The sequence below is a fragment of the Drosophila sechellia genome, chromosome 2R, assembly GCF_004382195.2.
Source record: "Drosophila sechellia strain sech25 chromosome 2R, ASM438219v1, whole genome shotgun sequence".
Lineage (NCBI taxonomy): Eukaryota > Metazoa > Arthropoda > Insecta > Diptera > Drosophilidae > Drosophila > Drosophila sechellia.
The window spans coordinates 6,022,544-6,043,485 of NC_045950.1; the positions used below are offsets into that span (position 1 = coordinate 6,022,544).

Here is a 20,942-nt window from a genome sequence, read left to right on the forward strand (position 1 = left end):
CCTCTGCCCCTTTCCAAATTTTGGAGCCAAGCGTCTGGTTAGCCAGCCGACGTCGCACTGAGGCTTCACTTGGGCCAGCACCTCGCTTTTGAAGGAACACCGTGGGTTCCTCCAATGGGTTCCACTCGAATCGGCGCATGCGGCCTGCCCTTCAGTGGATGTCGTTTGGAAAACATTGTAGCCGTTTTTCAATGGCCCCGAAAAGCAGGAAAAGCAGGCAGCTTTGCGTGGAACTGTCGTTGCAATCGGAGATTTCAATTATGCATTACGTCCCTTTCAAGTGATCCAGGTGGGAGGTCGTGTCGAGTCCTTGCGTCTGGTCTGTTATTCCTGTCAAATCGCCGGCGTCTTAAGCCGCTGCATGACGAGCGTTCTCGTCCGGTCAAAGGTGTCCACGGCAATCATGGCAACCGGGGACAAAAAACCAAACACGTCGTTGGCAAAGAAAGGATAGCAGAAGTACGGAGTGGAATTGTCCTTCAGCACGTGTGCTTATAAATTTCAAAAGCCCCAAAAGCGCAGACTTTCAATTAATGATGTTTATGTTTTATAAGTGTACTAAGAACATAGGGTTCACCGGACTCCATATGCACAAAAGAACAAACACATTGGTATTGGTCTGTAAACTTATAGTACTTGTCTAAATCGATTGGCTAGCAAACCTGATAATGGTTACATAAACCAATTTCTGTAAACAAATTCTGTGCGTTCGAAATCATTAGAAGATCTTAAAATTTTTCCACCATTTAAAACTTGCCAGTGATGGAAATTTTCATCTCTAACAGCGAGTTTGGTATTCCAATTATTTGCAATAGAAAAACGCTTGAAAATGCCGATGCGCTGCGAACCGCACTCCAACCTCTCAATTATTCCATTTCATTTCGCTGGAAATCTGTGGCGCAGCTCTAACATTAATCTAATACCTATATTTGCAGATGCAAAGCACTGAACACCTTGGATGTCTGAGCTACAAGGCTTCACCTCTACCTTCGCTTCGTGTTTCCCTTTGGTCCAATAAAATGCATAAAATGCGTGCACAGTTGGCGGCACAGGTTGCCTAAATGCAATTTCAAGTCGGTCCTTTGATTCGATCCCCTCGCAGGAGCAGTTTATATGTATATCATTACTGGTGCCGGTGGGCGACGGAAATAATTGAATTTGGCTGGAACGAGTTAAGAGGCGATTGCCAGCAATTGCAACGCTCGATTTAGCTTGTAACATTGTGAACTCGCCCACCTGATGGAGGATTTACATGGCTGTGGGGACTCCTTGGCCATTAGTTCCCACCATAAATCCAATCCCTGCTTGGTAGAGTGTCATTTTCCGAAGGTAAGGTAGCTAACTGGCCACCGATGGACAGATCGCATTTCAAGGGCTGCTAATTATGTACCTCGTTAGGCGGACTGGAGACCCTGCTGGTATCTCTATGATTTTTTGGCCCGAAAGCCGTTGGCAGGCCCATGACTAGGTGACTAAATCAACATCGGGCTAACAAGCATAATTAATGAGCTCCGGCATAAATCACCGGCAGGCCAATTAAAGTTGTCCCAATGGCCATAGATCAGGCATTTGGCAGGAGTGTATCACCTCATGCAGCAGCAGGGCCTCATCCTCGCAATCGAACAGATTTGTGGCCATCTTCCTGGTCTGTAATTAATAATCCTCTCAAACAAATCAAATGCCCAAATTTGCTCAGCCCTTCGAATGCCTTCCGATTCCGATAATTCCACTGAGTTGGACTCCCAGTTCCCCTTGACGTTGCACCTTGGATTTCATGGCACGTCTGTTGCAACTTGCAGCATATTCCTTTTTTCCGGACACTCTCCTTCGGAGTGACGTACGACTTTATTGGCGTCTTCTGCGACACGCGCCACTGGCTCAAATTGAGCACCGCATCGAGGCAATTGTTCCGGCCAGGATAGCTCCACCCCAACCCCCATCGGCCCTCCTCCTCCTCGCATGTCCTTTCAGCTGACAATTACAACGCATTCGGGCTGTAACTGTCGCTCGCCGTTGCTGCGCTTTTTTAACCCGTCATTTGGGTATGCTCTGCACTCTGGGGAAGTACGAGGAAAGTGCATTAAAGTGGTTTTAGTAGTGATTTTAAAGCCTGTTTTCATAAAAGTTCGTAAGCCTTTACAGCTGCTAAAAAAGCAGCCAAGACATCATAGTTAACACTCCATTAATCAATTAAAATATTGTTTAAATAGAGATAGGATTTCACTTGGATAAGCCAGATTAATCAGTGTTAATAATCGCTGAATAAATAAGAAAATAAAATTAAGTTAATTTCTTACTGAGAAAATGTAGAAGTCTACTAATTTTGTACTCTAATAGTGAGGATATTGTAAAGATAGTAATTAGCTATGCATTTTTTTAGGAATATTCTTGATAAGAACAGAAAAATACTGAGTGTCCTCCAGTCGAATCCCCTGAACAAGGCTCTTGAGCTGGTTTAGTTGTTGTTCGAGGGGTTTATTTAGCATGCAGCTGGCAAGACGGCCGTCAACGTCCATTGAGTTCCCCGTGGATCTAATGGCTCCACGGCGATAAATGCGACAGTGTTGGTGTTTGCAGTCTGTCACAGTGTGAGTGCGAGTTTGGGTGCGTGTGTACATACATACATATGTAAGTAAGTGTGAGTGCGCGAGTGGAAGGAAAAGGGACTTCCCCGGCAGCAACAATCAGTGGCTGTCGCTGGGAACTTCTCCTCTCGCGCAGTTTTAGTTGCACGGCCGATAATACTCCTCGCCTAATTGCCCACACACGCGCACATTTAACTTTTAAGATAAAATTATCGCCGCTGGCTGCGTGTAAAATATGCTCATAAGTGGAATTGGTCACGGCTTAAAAAGCGTATAAGCATCTGTTCGAGCACTCATGAATTACCAAAGGGTCAATCAAAAGGGCATGAAGCTGCTGGGAGAGACGTGAGTGTTCCAACAACGCATAGCGTACCAACAAATAAGGTCAAAATATATTAAAAACGATATTACGCTCACAAAATATCTTCAGTTTATGCCGCCCTCTAAACTTTGAAAATTAAAGGAAGCCCATTGAGGGTATGGAGACTTCCCGGTGTTGGCCGGCCAACATGACCGGAACTCCGCTGCACGCCATTTTGCTTGGGTCAACACGAGCTGGGAGCATGTTAAGCCATGATTAATACGTGTTGATAAACAGTTATTGTAATTAATCGCGCCGCTCGTATCGCTTAACTTTAAATCAACTCGCTTGGGCTAACCTAATTGGCGCGACTTTTGCGTGGCCGGCATAAATTTGAATTTGGCGCCTCGCACCCACTCGCACTTGAATCGCAAATGGAATGCATTTATCATTCGCCTTTCCAGTCAGCAGGCGCACTTATCTGAAATTAAAAATCGCTTTCACCTGAATTTATGTCAGCACTTTGCTGCCAATACTTTGCACACATTCCTTTCGTCCTTTGGTCCTTTGAAGCTGTGCGTCCAATTGATGTTGCAATGCACCGGGGTCACTTGTCAGCAACAAACTTTTCCCATAATTAAAAGCTAACACAACTTTCGGCTTCTGTTCGACGAAAAGTTGCCCGACATATCGGAGTACACAATATGACCTCTTCTATTAGCAGATTTCTGCATGTTTCGGTTTATTTGTATAGATCCGTCCACCTCCATGGTCCGCATTTCTGCGAAAGTTTCCCCTGCTCACCTTGGATCTGTGAAAAGGTCCTATAATGAGACAAAGTGAGTGAGCTCTGGAGGAAGGGGGAAGTGCAAGCCGGAAAACCTTCTTTTGTCTTAGAACCAAAATTAAATGTTACCACTTTTGGGTGAGCAGTGGGATGTATAGAATTTATAACTGAATTATTGGTTTAATTAAAGAAATTGTATATTGCTATTCATAATCATTTGCTCATAATATGTACAGAAATAATATTATTTTCTAAACAACCAATGCCAAGATAAGTCAGTAATTAAATAGTAAACCCAAATAAATACTTCAAGTAACCTTATGGTTTGAAACCTTCATTAAAAACTTCGAGGAATTCAATATTTTCTAAATTAAAGGGTAAAAGAGAGAAAATACATGGATTTCCTATTTTCAAACCATTTTACGTGCTATCCCAGATGTAGATGGCGCTATTTCCGCTTGTAGCCGAAGTACGTGCAGTGTGGCCAGATTGCAGTATGACCATTCATTAATTTTGGCGCTAAATTTAAAATGATTTAGTGAAAGTTTAAGTATTAATGTAATAACCATAACATCAGCATATCCAAACACAATCATAAGCAGCGCTTTGCTATAGTGGCACCCCCTCCCAATACAAAAACCACAAATCTCATTCGAGTCCAATATATTAAAAACACATTTGCAATGTATTGTGCAAGAGTTAAAGGTACTTAATCATACATCTCTACATAAACAGAATATACGTATATTAAAAGCATACTCAGCGCAGCTGTATATAAAATATCAAATGCCTCAGAGTAACAAAAGTCGGCCGAAGAAGAACGAAGGGGTTAATTACACTTTGTACGGATACGGACAGAGATGTGCTGAAATGCTCACATCGAAAGCAACGGCTGCAAAATAATCCTTCCGCGCGATATTCCAAAAATATGTGTATATATATATATATATGTATTTTCAATTGAGGATTTAGCAATCACATTACTGGCACTCGTTACATTGAAGCAAATTCCCTTCTGTTTGTTTTTGTTTTTGTATCTAAAGCATTTTCACATCAAGATATTTTAGGTGGCCCCGCGAAGGGTGACGCCTCTACTTCTGGCCCAGATGCAGCTTGCCCAGCAGGGCGTTGGCCTGCTGTCCGGCGGACTCCTGGGCCTGTCCGGCCGCATCCTGGACGGTCTTCTCGACGGACTGGCGCTTCTGGTCGACGTACTGGTTCGCCTCCTGCAGCTTCTGATCCACCGTCTGGCTGGTCTGTTTCAGAGCACCATCGATGGCGCCCTCTGCCTGCTTCAGTTTCTGGTCCGCCACGTTCTCGGCGGCCTTCACGCTCTTGTTGATGGCGTCGTTGGCCGCCTTCTTGGTCTGGTCCACCGCATTGGCGGCCGCTCGCTGGGAGGCCTCCGCCACATTGGCCGCCACCTGCTTGGAGTTCTGGGCCACGGCCGCCGCCTGGGCCACCGTGTTGTCCACCGCCTGCTTGCCCTGGTTGACGGCTCCAGCGGCACGGTTCACACCCTGGTCGATCGCCTGTCCAGCCTTCTGAGCCTCGGCGGTGGCCAGAGCAGCGGCTTCCTTGGCTGCATCATAAAGAGAGATATTAGTGGTGGGAATATTCTTACAAAATATCTTTAAAAGTGCTTCTAAAGATATCTATAGATTTGGAGAGTTGTATTCCAGCATAAAACATAGGATAGACGATCTGTTTAGTTATAAATCTCTAGCACATAAAATTGCTTTTCACAATTTTAGAAATATTTCAATATTTTTGAAGAAATGTTTTTAAAAATGCGAATCTTATTCTTGGAAACATGTTTTACGTCAACGCTTCACTAAAGAATTTCATTTATTATGTTCTCTTGTGTTTGATATGCTTAAAAGTTTTGCGTTTTATATAAATTGAAAATGGAATGCTAATGAGAAAACATTTTCAGCGAGAACTGAAAGCTGATTTTGAAAGAGACTCTTTGGACGACTTTAGAAATACAACTCCAATTAATTTTCAAAGACATCATTTATTTGTTCTATCCACCTTTTCGGATTCGGTTACTCACCCGTGCTGGCGGCCAACTGCTCGGCCTCGCCCTTGGTCTGCTGGACGGACTGGCCCACCTTCTTGGCCTGCTCCTCGGCTAGCTTCTGTGCCTCGGCGGCCTTCTCGTTGGCCAGCTTCTCGGCCTCATCTTTCTTCTTGCTGAAGAGGTTGGCGGTCTTGTCGCCGAAGTTCTTCAAGGAAGCTGGGGATTGAAGGAGGAGAGCATTTTAGATCCTGACTGGGCTGGCTGGGTGGGATTACTTTGGTTTTGGCGACTGGGAAACATGCTGACTGGCCCTCTGAATGCTAACTAAGCTCTGGCCTGGCGCTAATTATAATTTATAGCCTGATTGCAATCAGCGGGATGAGGCGCCGATCAGATCGGAGATGCGAGATTTGAGATTTCAGATTCCAAATTCCAGACAGGTAATTGCCGAAACATAAACAAAGCAGCTGGAGCATGAACTATTTACATGACTAAATCGGATCGATTAGACTGGGACACTTTCCTATTAATAGAAACTGCGCAACTAGGGGCTGTTGGAATCGTGATCGCCAGCCCCATGGCGTCAGCCTTAAAATTCGAGACTTGAGACTTATATTCGCAATTTAATAGAAATTAACGAGCGCCATCTTTTGCTGTCCCCTCGAATCTGCATTCACTTGGAGTGACGTGTGCGTCCACTCAAATAGAAACATTTTGCCGCTGAACTCGGAACCGGGTGCGAATCGGTTGGGCGAAACGGAAACGGGCGGAAATAGCCGAGGAATTTCTTTGTAATATACATATGCTGCTTGTATGCGAATGAGGCAAACAAAGCTCGAGTATTCAAATTATTCGGCGTATGTGATGTCATAATGGGCAGCCGGCGAATGAAATCGACCAAGTTTCTAGTGCGGTCTATTCACGCTTTCTGATTGTGATCGGGAATGTGTTTATTCTGATTCGGTTCTCTCCGCAGAGATACTTTAATAGCCCCTCCACTCGGCCCATTTCCAAATAATTTAGTTTCGGCCAATTTGGCATTTCGCATTTAATGAGGCACTCGCCTCCGCAGGAGCCGAAAACTGTGCGAAAATAATAGTTTCTATTCTACTATTGCTGGGTGTCGAGATTATGGAATGTGTGTGTGGGCTCGGCCAAGGTGTTGAAAAGTACTTTTACTGCTCGAAAAAAACGGGGGAATCAAAGGAATTAAGATATTTCAAATGCTAATGGCTACGGAATGTATGTATGTGGCATTGGACTTGCTTAACAATCTAGAATCTATAATAGCAATTTAAGTGGAAGGAATCGTGCAATCTACACTGTACAATTCTAACTATGTGTATAGAGGGGAATCATGCATGCTAAGTATATTTGGTCTGTGCTGTTTTCCAAATAAAATCGTATTAAAAAACTTAATGATAGTTACTAAAAAGGTGGCCTTACGTATAAGGCAACTGTAGTGTTTAGTATTCCCCGCCAAATCCTTTGGATATACATATGTACCTTAATGGCTTACACACGCTGAATTCCTAAGGCCAGCGGCCCTATTTAAGGCATTTGCGTAATACGACGCATTTTGTTCTTCAGTCTTGTGGTCAACACTGAAAACCGGCTAGAAGCATGGCCAGAAGGTAACACAATAAGCCCAGACTCTCACAGCCTCTGGCGTCGTTTCTGTTTTGGTTTGGTTTTGGATTCTGCTCTCTGATTTTGTTTTCGTCGATGTCGCACTCGCAGCTGAGATAATGCGCAGAAGCCTCGGAATAGAGGAAAACCTGTAGCTGTAGCTGTAGCTTGGGCTACATGGGAACCCAGCTCGGAACGGACACACACACGGGCACGGAACGAATATCTATGAGTTACTGCGATTTGAGGTCTGCCGACTCACGTTCCACACCAGTTTTGGATGCCTTAAAAAAAGAGCTACAATCCGTGATGAATCGATGGAGCTACTGGGTGCCGCCGTTGTTGTTGCCGTTGCTGATGATGTCATGTGAGATACAACTGCACAATCGAGATACAATATACGAAAGAATTATATATGTTTGTGAGAGCCGCGCGTGGCAGAAAGGGGTGGCGTGGAACTCACACGCCCCACGAATTGTTGTGGCCCCCGGCGCAATCGTCATCCGACCGAAGGTCGTCTGAGTCAGCTGGCAACAGAAGGAAAGGCGGGCGATTCGTGTCCTGGCCACGGACAATCCAATGGCTGATGTCACGACCCTGCCAGGTAAATCAATAATCGGAAAGAACAAGGCCGGGTCAGACATCTAGCCCTTCGGGCGGGTTATGCTAATGACTATGAAGTCACTCCAGGCGCTCGAATCACAGAACTTAACTCCAAGCGATTTTGAGCAGGGGAAGATTACCAGCGAATTCATAGCCAGCAATTAGCTCACTTTGGCAGATACAAATTAAAAGGGAGGACAAATCAGGGTCAAAAGAAACCAAACATTTTAAATCCATTTATCATCATTATAGTCCTGAAGAAGATAGCTCTATATCTTACTTTCGAATACTTTCAAGAGTTATTTCTTATCTCAAAACCATATATACAATCTTTTTATTTATTTGCATTACACTTATTTAATAATTGTATTACTTTTATTATGATATAATATTTACTCGCAATATGCCCATTATTTCGCGGATGAATAGCAATCACGAAATTTAGAGGGTTAACATTACTGGCAATTACAGCACCCCATGCAACTTTTCCGGCTCGTTTTCTTCGAGTGTATCTAATAGCCAATTAAACTGAATGACCCTAAACCAGACCCACTGGCGGGTGAGCAAATTAGCCCACGACATTGGTCTAGGCATTCCGGAGGCATGGACTTGTAATTGAATTGGCCATGCTGCCGAAGATGCCGCTCCAGCTCCAGCGGGCTCCAAATCGATTGGGTGCACTGCTGGCCAGCGGAGGATATAAGTACAGGAGGCGATTTGAGCCGGCTCACTGTGCACCGGCGGAAGCGAGCGAAATGAAGCATCTCCTGACTGCACTCGTGGCCCTGCTGAGCATCTTGCCGCGGGGCGAGCTCCTGGGATCAGGACCCCCCTGCCCGCGTCGCTATCTGCGCAGGATCAACGGCAAGTGCTACTACTTTTCGGTGAAAAAGGTAAGGGGTGATCTGTCGCATGGGGTTATGAAATAATACGATCTATCATTAACCCATTGAGATGAACTGGTTTGGCGCCCTGAACAACTGCCTACGCAAAGGACTGACCCTGGCGGACTTGAGCAACCAAAGGGACTTCGATGGAGCCATTGGGTTCCTGAGTGGCCTGGGCAACACGGAGGACTTCTGGTTTGGGGGCAACGATCTGTACCACGAGGGGCGCTTCCAGTACATCAGCAACGGTCGGCTGGTGCGCTACTACAGCAACTACAGCAACGTGCTGCCCCTGGAGCACTCCGAGTGCGACGACTGTCTGGAGGTGAGGATACGATCCGAGATCAATATGGTGTCGGCGGACAACTGCCACGAGCGACAGTACTTCATCTGCTCGGAACGCTACTGCCAGGACACGGATAGTGGCAAGAAGCCGAAGCACCACAGCCACGAGCACTTGCATCACTTCCACCACGACATTGGCGAAAGTGCCGAAGGCGAGGGAGAGGGCGATGGCGATGGCGACCACGACCGCCAGGACCCCATTGCCAGTGGCTCAGTGGAGCACCCGGAGCCGGACTCGGAGGATGCAGCCGGGGCGCTCGACGTGCCCGATGATGATCAGCCTGATCAGAATGGCGTCTCGGTGACTCCGGGAGCGGAAGTAACAAATACCGTTGACGGAACTGGTGAGCCGGGCGCAACTGCTGCCCCAGCCGCCGGAGCTGAAGCAGTTTCTCCAGCAGCAGATGGAGCAGCACCCGCCGGAGCAGCTCCAGCTGCCGAAGGAGCCGCCACTCCGGCCGCCGACGGAGCCACGCCCGAACCCACACCCGCGCCAGGAGCAGAAGCCCCCGCCGCCGCAGCAGCCGAGACTCCGGCACCGCCAGCAGCCTGATCTCCAGAACTTGCCCAGCTGAATCCCACAACTATTATCGATTAAAAATAAATGACAGCAATAATATTACAAGTTATTTTGAAATATATTCAAGTGCAGGTCGGCTTGGTACACCAATGAAATTAAATATACGAGCAAGTAAAGAAATTGCAATCGAAACAAGGTTTTAACTTTCAGATAAATCAAGGGGAGCGTATATGATAAGTTTTTAAAGATGGTATTATTGGCATGCAAACATCCATAAAAGTTTCTTATATGAAAAGTTAGTTTATGTCCAATTTATCCTGATGAATATGTAATTATTCGAATTTTACATGTAATAATTAGTGAACTTAAACATGTATACAGAGCATTGAATTTATATCTTTGTACTGTTACGACTCGTAAAAAAAAAAAATAATTATGGAGATGAACTTAAAGTCGAGGGTCACCTATTGACTACTTAATCGGATAGCAATTGAGTGATTCAATTATCGAACCCTCTTAAGATGTCAATGAATCCGGGAACTTCTTCATCCGAGATGGAAGTCTGACAAGTACCAGCATAGTTCCAACCCTGATGGTGATTGAGGAACCACCGACAGAAGCACCAACCCCTGGGCATCACCATGTCCAATTAGAATTAATCAATTTGATGGACACCAGCAGTCGATAAAAATTCTGGGCGAACAATACACGATGCTCTAATGGAAATTGGTCACTCCTCGATAATGCAGATGCCACGCCCACGAAAGGGTATATATAGAACAGGGGGCGGCACGCATGCTTACAGTTTGGCTGGACAGGTGCCTCAGTTTTGCTGGCAGCCATGAGGATCCTACCAATTGTGATTCTGACCTTGATGGCGGTCCATTTCGGCTGCGGAAAGAAGCAGAGCAAGAAGGAAAAAGACAAGGGTCCCTGTGGCAAACCGTATCTCAAGGAGCTGAACGGAAAGTGCTTCTATGTGGGCATCAAAAAGGTGAGAGAGACGCCCATCACTTGGAAGCCCATTTCAGTACCAATGAAGCTCTCATAGCGTCCTAAAATAACGATATATCGCTTGAAATCTATTGGCAGATCAACTGGTTTGGGGCCCAGAACAACTGCCTGCGCAAAGGCCTCAACCTGGCCGACGTGTCCACGGTGGAGGACTTCAAGGCGGTGGTCCACTACGTGACGTCACAGGTGGGCTTCGATGACTTCTGGTTCGGCGGCAACGATCTGCAGTCGGAGGGGCGCTTCAAGTACATCAGTAGCGGGAAACTGGTGCGCTACTTGGGCGACTCCAATATAGTGGAGCCGACTCAACGCTCCAACCTGGACGACTGCCTGGAGATCAGGATCCGGCCCAATGTCACCGTCGTCCTGGACGTGAACTGCCAGGAGAAGAAGTACTTCATCTGCGAGCAGAACCAGGTGAAGTGCGCCGTTCCCGCGGAGGACAGTGGGGATGGGCAGAAACACAGCCACGAGCACTTGCATCACTTCCACCACGACGCGGGCCAAAAGGATAAGCAAGAGACGGGGATCAAAGAGCAAAGTGTGGAGAGCGATTCACGGCCAGCTGACAATTCGAATTCAACGGAAATCGGGGAATCGAAGGAGAAGGAAGCGGAGGGCTCGTCGACTCCAGGTGATGGTGGTGGCACCACGGAGCCCGTGTTCGAGAACGGCATGGAAAACGCCGGGGAAGCCATTGCCGAGCAGGACCAAACGGTGCCGCCAGGCGGCACGGGTCCACCACCGGCGGCAGACGCCACTGGAGCAGCCACGCCCGCACCGGATGCCGCGGCTGCGGAAGGAGCCACTCCGGCGGCAGCTGCTCCACCAGCGGAAGGAGCTCCAGCCGCAGAGGCCGCCACTCCTGCACCGGCAGCTCCCGAGGGCGAAGCAACACCAGCTCCGGCGGCCTGAACGAACGGACCTACCACCAACCGGGCGCACCAATAGACATCTAGGGAATCGAGGAATGTTTGAGCTTTCACCAAATAAATTTGAGTTTTAACAACATGAAGATTAACTGCGTTTCAGTCCTTTCAAGTTACTAAAAACAATAATCCAAAGACCCACATATTCCAAGAATGATATAAATTAATATTTGTTAGCTGCTTCCTGTAATAAATACTATTCAAGTAGTCACTTTATAACAAATTTGAGATCTATTATTTCTGCAAAATACTCGCCACAGAATGACTCCTTTTGCTAGAATACTGTTTTTAAAACAATCTGTTCAAGCAGAAAACAAAAAATTAATGTACTTAAAAGCACTTAATCTATTGGTTTCGCATAATATCCAAATGAATGTTTTTAGCTGATAGACCCAACACATGCTAAACATAGAAGATCAAAGTGCTGAATAGGAAAAATATGCAGCTACTAAAAGTTGAACTACGCAGTCGGTGAGGAATGTCTGTCTAGGACTGAGTAACATTATCAAGGTAATTCAGTGGAAAGTTCACCATTTGGGGTTACTTACATTTCGATGCATCTGCTTGGCATTGAGTGGGAACAGATAATATTAATAGATGTATGAATAGAATCTAAAATCTAATACAGTCTGTATAATAGAACGAAAGTGCCTATCTCAAGTGCCAATGCTTGACCATGCGGTTCTCAAGTGGCATCTACTGCCGGAGGATTTCAGAGATCGGAAGCGGAGCTGGCTGATGGAACTCTGGCTCTTGGCACTTCCCCTAACATCAGGAACATAAGTGTGCCAGAGCCCCAAGGAACAGCAACAGCGTAACCGCTCGAAGATACAATGTATATATGGATGCCTCGGATACGTGTTGTGTGTAGTGTGTATCTGGGCAGCTATAATTTTTTTTGGGTGTGGGATGTGCCAGCGAGAACGGCAACTCGCAGTCCATTTGGAGCTACATATAACTGCGCCATAATTGGCTTACGTATCATCCACATCGTCGTCATCACCATCATCGCCATCACCAGAGCCGCGGTAGCGGATAATTAGGTTTTTGCTACTGCGACCCGTATCGGATCCAACACGCCCGGTTGGCCAGCCCCACCCGACCGCGGATCCAACTCCCGCGTGGCCAGCTGCTCCAACTACCCGACTCCTCGCTGCTCCGGTGATGATGATGTAACTTGGAAGTGGATTTGCAGTTGGAGTCGATTGACTTCCTTCCTCCACTGCGGTAACCCACTCACTGCACATATATCATCCGTTTGGCTGGATGTATCGGATATACATATACATATACATAGACCTAAGATTTCTTATTTCCAAACTTTCACATAAACGTCGATTGGCTGGGCTTTTCTTTTTTACCTGAAATCGAGCTGAACATTCTGAAACGTTTGCGTTTTTCTCGGCCGTTGGAGTCGAAGAACTGATTTTCGGGCTTGTGTGTTTGTTTGATCCGGATGGAATTCGAATTTGTTCAGATTTATTTGCGTTTGCGGCCAGCGGGCTATGTATTTTTGGTGGAGCGCGTTTATTTTTAAACGTCCGACTGCGTCGAGAGCACAGAAACGTATAAAGTCGTGTGGAGTCGTAGTCACAGTACGTTGGCGTTACGTTCAATGATCTAAATTACGTATGCGTTTCGCACAAACTAAAAGAGAAGAGCGCCACTCGTAAGAAATAGAGACCACAAATGTCTACAAATTTCCAGTTGGCAACGCCTTTGCGGGACCTAAAGTGGTTGCACTCTTGACGGCTAGATGGCGTTCTATTTCGAGACCGATTGTAGGGGTACTACAACCGAACCAATGGTTAGACATATTCGGTGCTGCCAACTTTTGTCAAGAAAAAAATCAGTTCGATTTGAAATTTGGAAAAAAAATGGGCCAGAAATATTTAATTTCTAAGCTAGCATAAAATTTTATCGTGTGGCACATGCTTAGGTTAAGGTATATAAAATAATAAGGAAAGGTAATTTACTACTAACCCTAATTTATTGCGTCATGGTTTAATGGCATTAGTGAGCCATACCGAGTAAGCCACTTTCGAAATTCATCAGTACTACTGAATACAACAATCCGAACGCAATGAGTCAAGTGCTACAGATACTTTACTGTCTTCCCATTTTGCTGCTGCTGCTCTTGCGTGCTGATGAGGCCAACGGTAAGGGCATTTGCCTGTATTTCAGTGAGAAAACAGTGAGTAGACTTAACTAAAGTCCTTGAGCTTAGAAGTTATTCAATTGCATTACCACAGGCTTCTTGGTTCAGTGCCCTGTCCATCTGCAAAACCCTCCACATGTGCCTGGCTGATCTAAACACCGAAGTTACCCTGATCCAGATGAAAAGCAAAATAAACGTAGACGACTACGAGTACTGGTTTGGATTGAATGCACACGATAAGCCCACCTACAGATACGTTTCGAACAACAAATCCATTGAGTACTCCCCGCACAATTCAAAGCTGGTGAACAACGAAGGGTGCGTCTTTGTTAAGCACCAGAACGGCTTTTTCAAATTTGAATCTGCAAAGTGTCGCGAACACCGGAGATTCATCTGTACTAAAACCGATGAATGTGATGGAGTTAGCACGAAACCTGGAGATTCAAACTGCGTCATAACCGCAGAGGAACGCGATATTGTGGCTTACTAACTTATAGTTTACTGCAGACAAATAAATAATTTTTGGGACATAATAGATTTTAATGAGTTTCAGTGTTCAGTGCGAGTATCCTGAGTATTTAAATTACTAAATAGCATCACGTTGCATCTAGTCTGTGGAAGCCTTTCGCTTTGCCGCCGATTTAAGTTGAGCTGCATGAGCCCTGCACTTAGTTTTGTAGGCTTGAACGAGACGCCCACCAGGTGAAATGGCAATTGACACATGAATCTGATGGAAAGCAGTCAATAAGTAGAGATGAATCAAATTATTTATATTCTTAATTACCTCCAGGTATTGCAACTCCTTTTCGTATGGTAAAGACTCCTCCAAGAGCCTCAGGATTGTCTGAAACTTTTCCGGGCCCAATATGTACGTCATTTCACCAATGTTCTGCTTGTACCACTTCGCATAGTTGTCCAGATTAGCCCGAACATCCATGGTTGAGGCAGAAGCAGCCCTTGCAGTCAGCAGCAAATGAAGCAAGGATCCCAGGGAGGCCGTGGATGCAGTCTGTATAAGTCTGTTTTTCAAATACTCTGCAAAGGAGTGGATCACTTTAACTAGATATTAGACTACAGAAAGCAATATATACTTTTAATGTATGTGGTGGTCTCAGGATTGGCTGCACTGGCGATGGATTGTACTAGTATCAGATAGAACTTCCACTGGTTAAATTTTTCCGTGTTTGACTGTTTAAACAGATATTGAAGGGCTGCCTGCTGATGGCTAGCAAACATCTGCAAGTCGGATTCAGTTAGTACAGGGTGCCTAGCTCCGTGTTAAGAGAATATAACCTTATCGCAAAGGTGCTTAACAAAGGTTAGTTCGTCGACGCCCTCATTTATCCAAGCGCTAAAGCTGGCGAATGCCTCGTCTACATTCTCCGATCGGTGAAGATCCAATAGGGTACTTAAATGCATGTTCGTGCAAACATTTAGCGCTTTATCTGAGTGGATAATAGTATAGTTACATGCATATCATGCTGTGTAGTACAAACACATACCTGGTAGGGTTTTGCACAAGAACTCCACATATGCCAAGCTGCATATTTTGGGATTGCTAACGAGGCCGGAATAGAGATTCCCCAAAGCGGTTGTCAGTATCAAGGTTAGCTTCATCGCAGAATCGGCATCTGCGGGTGTATAAATCATTTGAAAAGGGAAAACAGTCAGAGTCAAGGTCAAGACCAACCAAAAGCCGCTGAAAAGAAAACATTGGCGAGGAGGTCGTATTCGGATTCCAGGAATATAATCAAGTCCACCTGCAGTTGATCGGAGTCCTCCTTGCTGTGAATTCAGTTACGGATAAATGAGGTCCGCACATCTAGCAGCTTCTTTATGAAACCCACCTAAAGATGTACTGCGTGGCCGTCAGGATGCGGAGTTCCTGGAGCTGTCGGAGAACTCTAAAACTGCCGACATTCGCTGGCAGTTGGCAGAAGAACTTGGAGGCCAGAAACTGCACAGAATAGGTGTGATTACGAATACCTCTTCTACGATCCACTCACCTTTTCTGTGCCATTCAGAATCTTCAGTAGTTCGGCAAATTCGTATTTTTCAAGAGCTCCCAATTGTTGAATTCCGCATTGCTTTTCTATGATCTGCGTAGAAGACTGGCGATTAGGATGAACTCATGTCTTGTGTAGGATGAGTTGCTTACCCTGCATACGAAGCCAAAGCTATTGCCGATATTGGTAAATGTTCTATTTTCTCGCATATCTGTCATTGTAAAAACTTCTAATTATAAAAACATTCAAAATGTACAAGTATTGTTTTTGTTGACCCGCGTTTAGTGTTACCTCGGCTTTTGTGGCTGAGAATACCACACCGCTTTGAGTGATATCGATTATTTATAGCACGCTTATCGATTTCTTTTACAGCCGTTACAATTTCTTAAAACCATTTAGATTTTTCAAAATAATTTTTAAGCCATTTGTCACTCATTTATTAAAAAGCCTTCCTAATAATATTTAGCTTGGAGGTCCCATACACCTATTTCGAGTTTTCTATTTAACGCAATAATCCTTGCGCTGCTGTCGTATGACAGCGTTGAGCTTCAAACACTGCTGCCTGAGGGCATCGTTGTCGCCCTTCAGGATCTCAATGGTCTCCTCCTGCCGCTGGATGGTCTGGTGGACGCGCTTTTGAAGCTGATCCATCTCCTGCTTGTGGCGCTCGTTGAGCACTCCCAGCTCGCTCTGGATGTCCGCGTTGAGGTTGTCCCTCAGTCTGTCCCGCTCCATGATGATGTCGCCGCACATCTTCTTGCTGTGGCTGAGCTCCAGATGCAGCTGCTTCACCTCCGCCTGGCTGTTCCGTACCTGGGCGTCTGCCTCTGCCAACTTGCCGCGAGTCTCTGCGTACTTCTCCCGCAGCGACTTCTCTACGTTCTCGGCCAGAACCAAATCCTTCTCGTACTTCTCCTTGAGGCGACTGAAAAGATGGGATTAGGAGGCGACTTATACCATTTGGCCTACTTGTACTTACTTCATCTTTTGCTCGTGCTCCTCACTGTGCTGCAGTGCGTCGGCCTCCATCCGCACCACCAGTTCGTCCAGCTGACGGTCTCTCTCCGCCCGGTAGTGTTGCCTTATGGCGTTCTCCTTCTCCGCTTGGGCTAACTTGGTCTTGTTTTCGTGCTCCGTCTTCCACAACTCAAAGTCAGCCTGGTACTGCTGCTCGATGGTGTTGATCCGGTTCTGGTACTTCTCCTCCTGCTTAGCCATGCGCTCTTGCATTTCGAACTTGGCCTGCTCCAGCTCCTGCTCCTGTTCTCGCAGAGCCTCTTGCCTTCGGGCTTGGTGGTCATTATCCCGCTGCCGTAGTTCCGTCTGCAAGCGATCACGCTCCGCAGCAAACTCCTCGGTTAGTTTCTGGCGTTGCTCCGCCTGTGCCCTCTGCTCCTCCTCCAGTTGGCGCTCGAATCGCTCCCGGATGGCAGTGCGCTCCTTCTCAATAATGGCCTCACGATCTTGGGCGCAGCTCTCGCGAATGCTAGTTTCGATCTGCTCGTGCTTCGTGCGTGCCTCCTCCAAGGCGTCCAGCAACTGCATTTGGTGGGTGCGCTTTAGCTCGGTCACCTCGCGTTGGTGGTCGCAGTTCATCTTGTTAATCTCCGCCTCCAGGCCCTTAACCGTAAGTTCCTTTGAAACGAAGTAAAATGGTGATCATTAATATAATGCTATGTAAAAAACTACTAATATTCTGGACACTATAATAAGTAATAGTTTTGAATAAGCTAGGATACTAATTACTGATCCAGTGGTGGACTATTCCTAAGCCATTCTTTCTTTGTGCTACATCAAAGGATAACAACAATCGTGATCCTTAAAGCTAACCTATGGTAAATTTTTTATACCGAACCTTAATCTTCTTGGTGTTCTCGCGCACCCATCGCTCTCGCCGTATCTTTTCGCCCGCCATAGTGGTCTCCTTGGTCCTTGCCAGCTCAGTTTCTAAGCGGTGCTCCCATGCCTGGTTCTGGCTCTCCAGGCGACGGGTGAGGGCCGCCACCTTCTCGCAGAGGGAGCCCTTGTCCTTGAGCAGCTGCTCGATGAATCCCTGGTGGCGGGTAACCACTTCCTCATAGTGCTTCTTCTGATCACGCAGCTTGGCCGCGGCGGTGGACTTTTCGGCCCGCAGGCTCTTCTGCTTTTCGCCACGCAGCTGGAAGACGTGCTCCTTGGACATATGGATGGCATTGGCCAACTCGTTGGCCCGCAAGCTCAAGGCAACGACCCTTCTGGCAAGCTGGTGATTGGGCAGCATTAGCAACTCAGATAGCCTGAATTAAATAGGAAAGTTAGTTATAAGCTTCAAGGGAATCCAAGACACTTCACCCACTTGGGCACCTCATCGGTGACATCGGGCTCCACCACGAACTCCACCTCCGATCGATTGCTATCCGGTATGGAACGACGTGTTTCCATCAGCGTCTTGTCGCAACTACTCTCCACATTGTTCAGGTAGGCCAGGATGTCCCTGTTAGGATACCATAGTATATAACTGGATGGATACCAATGTGGTAATCTGTATTTACTTGTACTTATCTCCACTTTCGGGAACTTTTCCTTCACTCACAGTCACTGTGTCGGCGGTCTCACAGCGGGAATCTAGGTTTAGGTTCAGTTCGCTGGGGATTCCCTCGGAGAAGTTGTCTGTCAATGAAATCAAATATGAGGAACGCTCCCTTCTAAATCCAAGCCAGTAACTTGCCCCTTTTCTTGTCCTCTTCGATCTCCTTGATGACAGATACTATTTCATCATATGTCGAGTCCCTGGAGTCCTCATTCGACTTTAGGGACAACTGGGAGGCGGTATCATTGTCCTGTGCCTCGTCCATGTCCTCCAGTCCCGGCTTGTGCTTGCCATCGTATTGCTTCTGGTCCTGCATGCTCATCCAGCTGTCCACCTTGTCGAGATTGTACTCTGAGAGTTTCCGCTCCTCACGTAGGCTGCCCACACTGATGGCCTTCTTCATCTTACCCAGAGGAGCTAGATTGGTTGTGGACTTAGTCACCTTGGACTTGCTGCTCCTGGCAACGGGATCGGCACTGGTGGGCTTTACGTTTTCCTTTTTCTTGCCCACAAACGGTGGTGTCGAGACCACCTTTAGATAGTTATTAATGACGGCGTCGGAGCTGCCATTTACAAAGGATCTCCTATCATCCTGCACCGCTGGCAAAAAGTTATTCTCTGCCCCGAAGTTTCTTGGGTTGCCAACGGATCTGTAGACGGGGGAACCGTTGTTGACAGCGGAACTATTGGTGGCCATGTTCTTGGTCTCGGACAGATTGTTCTGCTTCTCCTTAGAGGGAGAAGCGTAATTGTCCAGATAGTTGGGTAGTATCTCAATGTTGTTCGGGGTGTCAGTTCCCAAGTGGTTCTTGACCACTTGAACGCCTTCCACAGCTTGTTTATACTCCCTTATAACATCTAGCTCCGATGAGAGAGCCTTTGGGAGAGTTGGTGTGGGACTAGATGGTTCCACTAGTTTGGAGGACTCCATAAACCGGCAGCTTGGCGCATCACAGGCACACTTAACGTCCGATGCCGATGCCTCATTTGTGCTTGTGGTGGAAGAGGATCGCGTGCTGCACGTACAGTTCTCCGAAGGACACTTTGGATACTCGTAGGTCTCCGCCAGGACTTCTCCCTCGGCGGCAGTGGATCCGAAGTGCACGGACTTTTTCTGACCAACGGGATCGGCTTGTTCCACTTTACTCAGGAAACTGGGAAGAGTTAGAGGACCCGGAGCAGAGATGCTGGGACGCACTTCCTGCTTGTCATTGTCGCAGTCACTGGAGTCCAAGTCCGCGTGCATATTCGGCTTGCTGAAGGACACCCTTCCCGGAAGATCTGGCTTGGCGGTGCGCTGAAGAAGAGCCCCGTTACTGAGGCCCTGATTTCCGGAGTACGAGGAGTAGGATTTTCCCTTCTCACCACCTGGCATGTTGACCAGGAACTGCTCCCCCTCCTCGCTGCTGTCGGGAGTGCGTTTGTGTAGCGAGTAGTCGGACTCGGAGGAGTTGCAGGTGCTGCGGCAGAGCCAACTGCGCTTGATGGGCTCCTCCAGCAGGGATTTCAGCAGGTCGTTCGACGAGACTTGTCGCTAAAAAGTGGATATTACAGCACCGGTAACCGCAGGGTGTTAAACCCACTCACCTTGCCGCCGTTGCGCAGCTCCTTCTCAACAAAGTAGTTGCTCAACCGACGACCGAACTTGGGGTCCGCCGACTGAGGTCGTCCCAGGAAAGGCGAGGAGCGACTGCGCTGCTGCAGGAAGTTGGCCGAGCGCGGCCGGAAATGGGGACACGGATTGTGGAGCGTCGTCAGCGAACGGCTGGTGTACTTGGGCTTCGTTTTTTGTCGTGTGGCGAGGTTTATCTGCGGTTGACCACTCTTAGTACCTAACCCACAAGGGGTAGACCATATGGTTATGAACTTACCTGAGAGCCCTTAAGACATAAATCCATAATAGCTTAGAATTAAGCGCTCATTTAGATAGTTTTCGAACTGAATGTCCTGCCATAGCCTACTGGTTTTCGAACCGGACTAACTCCAGTTTGTTTTGGCCAACGCTGAAAACCGCCACCATTTTCATATCGATTAAACGCATGTGCTAGCCACGAGGGTCAGGAGCAGACCAGATGTTGGTCAGCACTGCAACCCCCGGAAAAACAGGCGGGTCGAAGTTGACATGGTTACCTTAGTGGTGAACCACCTGAGCTACCTGAACCACCTGACCCACCCTCGATCGCCGGAACAGGTGTCGCGTCCTCTCCATGATTCACCACTCCGTTCGCAATCCACTCCACTCCACTTCACCCCACTCCACTCGATTATTACTTTATTATTATTCGTGCCTCCCAATCAATCACCGACTATCGCACACGGGCAAACCAGCGGAATCAAAGCAATTAATCACGGAGGGCAACTGATTGCGACTGGAGCATATCGATGCGAAGGTCACCGCACGGGGTTCAATGCTAGACATCGGCAAACACTTTCGGTTTTCATTCACCACGTCTAGGAACTCACTGCCTGAGCTCGTGGTCTTAGCATTTTCGGGGCGACTTATGGAGCATTACTCTGACGATTTGTAAACATATCTTAGATTCCTGCAATGAACGTGGTAATACCCCATGAATCAAAGGCTGACTT

General features: G+C 47.0%; 7 protein-coding genes across 10 annotated transcripts in view; 3 read left to right on the plus strand and 4 right to left on the minus strand.

Moving 5' to 3' along the window:
• LOC6608402 overlaps window positions 1-20 on the minus strand; it is a 40,265-nt gene extending 40,245 nt beyond the window's left edge. The window contains exon 1 of the mRNA XM_032715413.1: window positions 2-20. The gene's annotated coding sequence lies outside the window, so the exon portion shown is untranslated. The remainder of the gene's footprint in view (window position 1) is intronic.
• A 4,304-nt stretch (window positions 21-4,324) lies between these two features.
• LOC6608404 (late embryogenesis abundant protein ECP63) lies at window positions 4,325-13,194 on the minus strand. 4 transcript variants are annotated; one of them, XM_032714812.1, is made up of 4 exons: window positions 12,985-13,194; window positions 12,172-12,183; window positions 5,730-5,912; window positions 4,325-5,255 (listed from the first exon to the last, which is right to left on the minus strand). In XM_032714812.1, exons 1-4 carry the CDS (start codon window positions 13,001-13,003, stop codon window positions 4,765-4,767), a joined length of 705 nt encoding a protein of 234 aa, XP_032570703.1. In that variant the 5' UTR covers window positions 13,004-13,194; the 3' UTR covers window positions 4,325-4,764. The 4 variants fall into 4 exon arrangements, with proteins under 4 accessions (XP_032570703.1, XP_032570702.1, XP_002033138.1 ...); XM_032714811.1 differs by having other exon boundaries at window positions 12,172-12,186; XM_002033102.2 differs by lacking the exon at window positions 12,172-12,183.
• LOC6608405 lies at window positions 8,331-9,787 on the plus strand. The gene is made up of 2 exons (XM_002033103.2): window positions 8,331-8,821; window positions 8,883-9,787. The coding sequence occupies exons 1-2, from the start codon at window positions 8,555-8,557 to the stop codon at window positions 9,711-9,713; spliced, it is 1,098 nt and encodes a 365-aa protein (XP_002033139.2). The 5' UTR covers window positions 8,331-8,554; the 3' UTR covers window positions 9,714-9,787.
• Window positions 10,492-11,709, plus strand: LOC6608406. Its single transcript, XM_002033104.2, has 2 exons — window positions 10,492-10,674; window positions 10,773-11,709. The coding sequence occupies exons 1-2, from the start codon at window positions 10,522-10,524 to the stop codon at window positions 11,607-11,609; spliced, it is 990 nt and encodes a 329-aa protein (XP_002033140.1). The 5' UTR covers window positions 10,492-10,521; the 3' UTR covers window positions 11,610-11,709.
• Window positions 13,195-13,476: 282 nt separating the features above from the next.
• On the plus strand, window positions 13,477-14,327 carry LOC6608407. Its single transcript, XM_002033105.2, has 2 exons — window positions 13,477-13,817; window positions 13,876-14,327. The coding sequence occupies exons 1-2, from the start codon at window positions 13,707-13,709 to the stop codon at window positions 14,269-14,271; spliced, it is 507 nt and encodes a 168-aa protein (XP_002033141.1). The 5' UTR covers window positions 13,477-13,706; the 3' UTR covers window positions 14,272-14,327.
• Window positions 14,307-16,095, minus strand: LOC6608408. The gene is made up of 9 exons (XM_002033106.2): window positions 15,940-16,095; window positions 15,788-15,880; window positions 15,629-15,738; window positions 15,472-15,566; window positions 15,284-15,412; window positions 15,075-15,226; window positions 14,873-15,017; window positions 14,566-14,816; window positions 14,307-14,508 (listed from the first exon to the last, which is right to left on the minus strand). The coding sequence occupies exons 1-9, from the start codon at window positions 16,003-16,005 to the stop codon at window positions 14,389-14,391; spliced, it is 1,161 nt and encodes a 386-aa protein (XP_002033142.2). The 5' UTR covers window positions 16,006-16,095; the 3' UTR covers window positions 14,307-14,388.
• A 101-nt stretch (window positions 16,096-16,196) lies between these two features.
• On the minus strand, window positions 16,197-20,418 carry LOC6608409 (centrosomal protein of 131 kDa). Its single transcript, XM_002033107.2, has 8 exons — window positions 20,228-20,418; window positions 19,944-20,165; window positions 18,495-19,890; window positions 18,319-18,436; window positions 18,123-18,260; window positions 17,643-18,063; window positions 16,767-17,422; window positions 16,197-16,712 (listed from the first exon to the last, which is right to left on the minus strand). Exons 1-8 carry the CDS (start codon window positions 20,252-20,254, stop codon window positions 16,286-16,288), a joined length of 3,405 nt encoding a protein of 1,134 aa, XP_002033143.2. The 5' UTR covers window positions 20,255-20,418; the 3' UTR covers window positions 16,197-16,285.
• Between the last annotated feature and the right edge of the window lie 524 nt (window positions 20,419-20,942).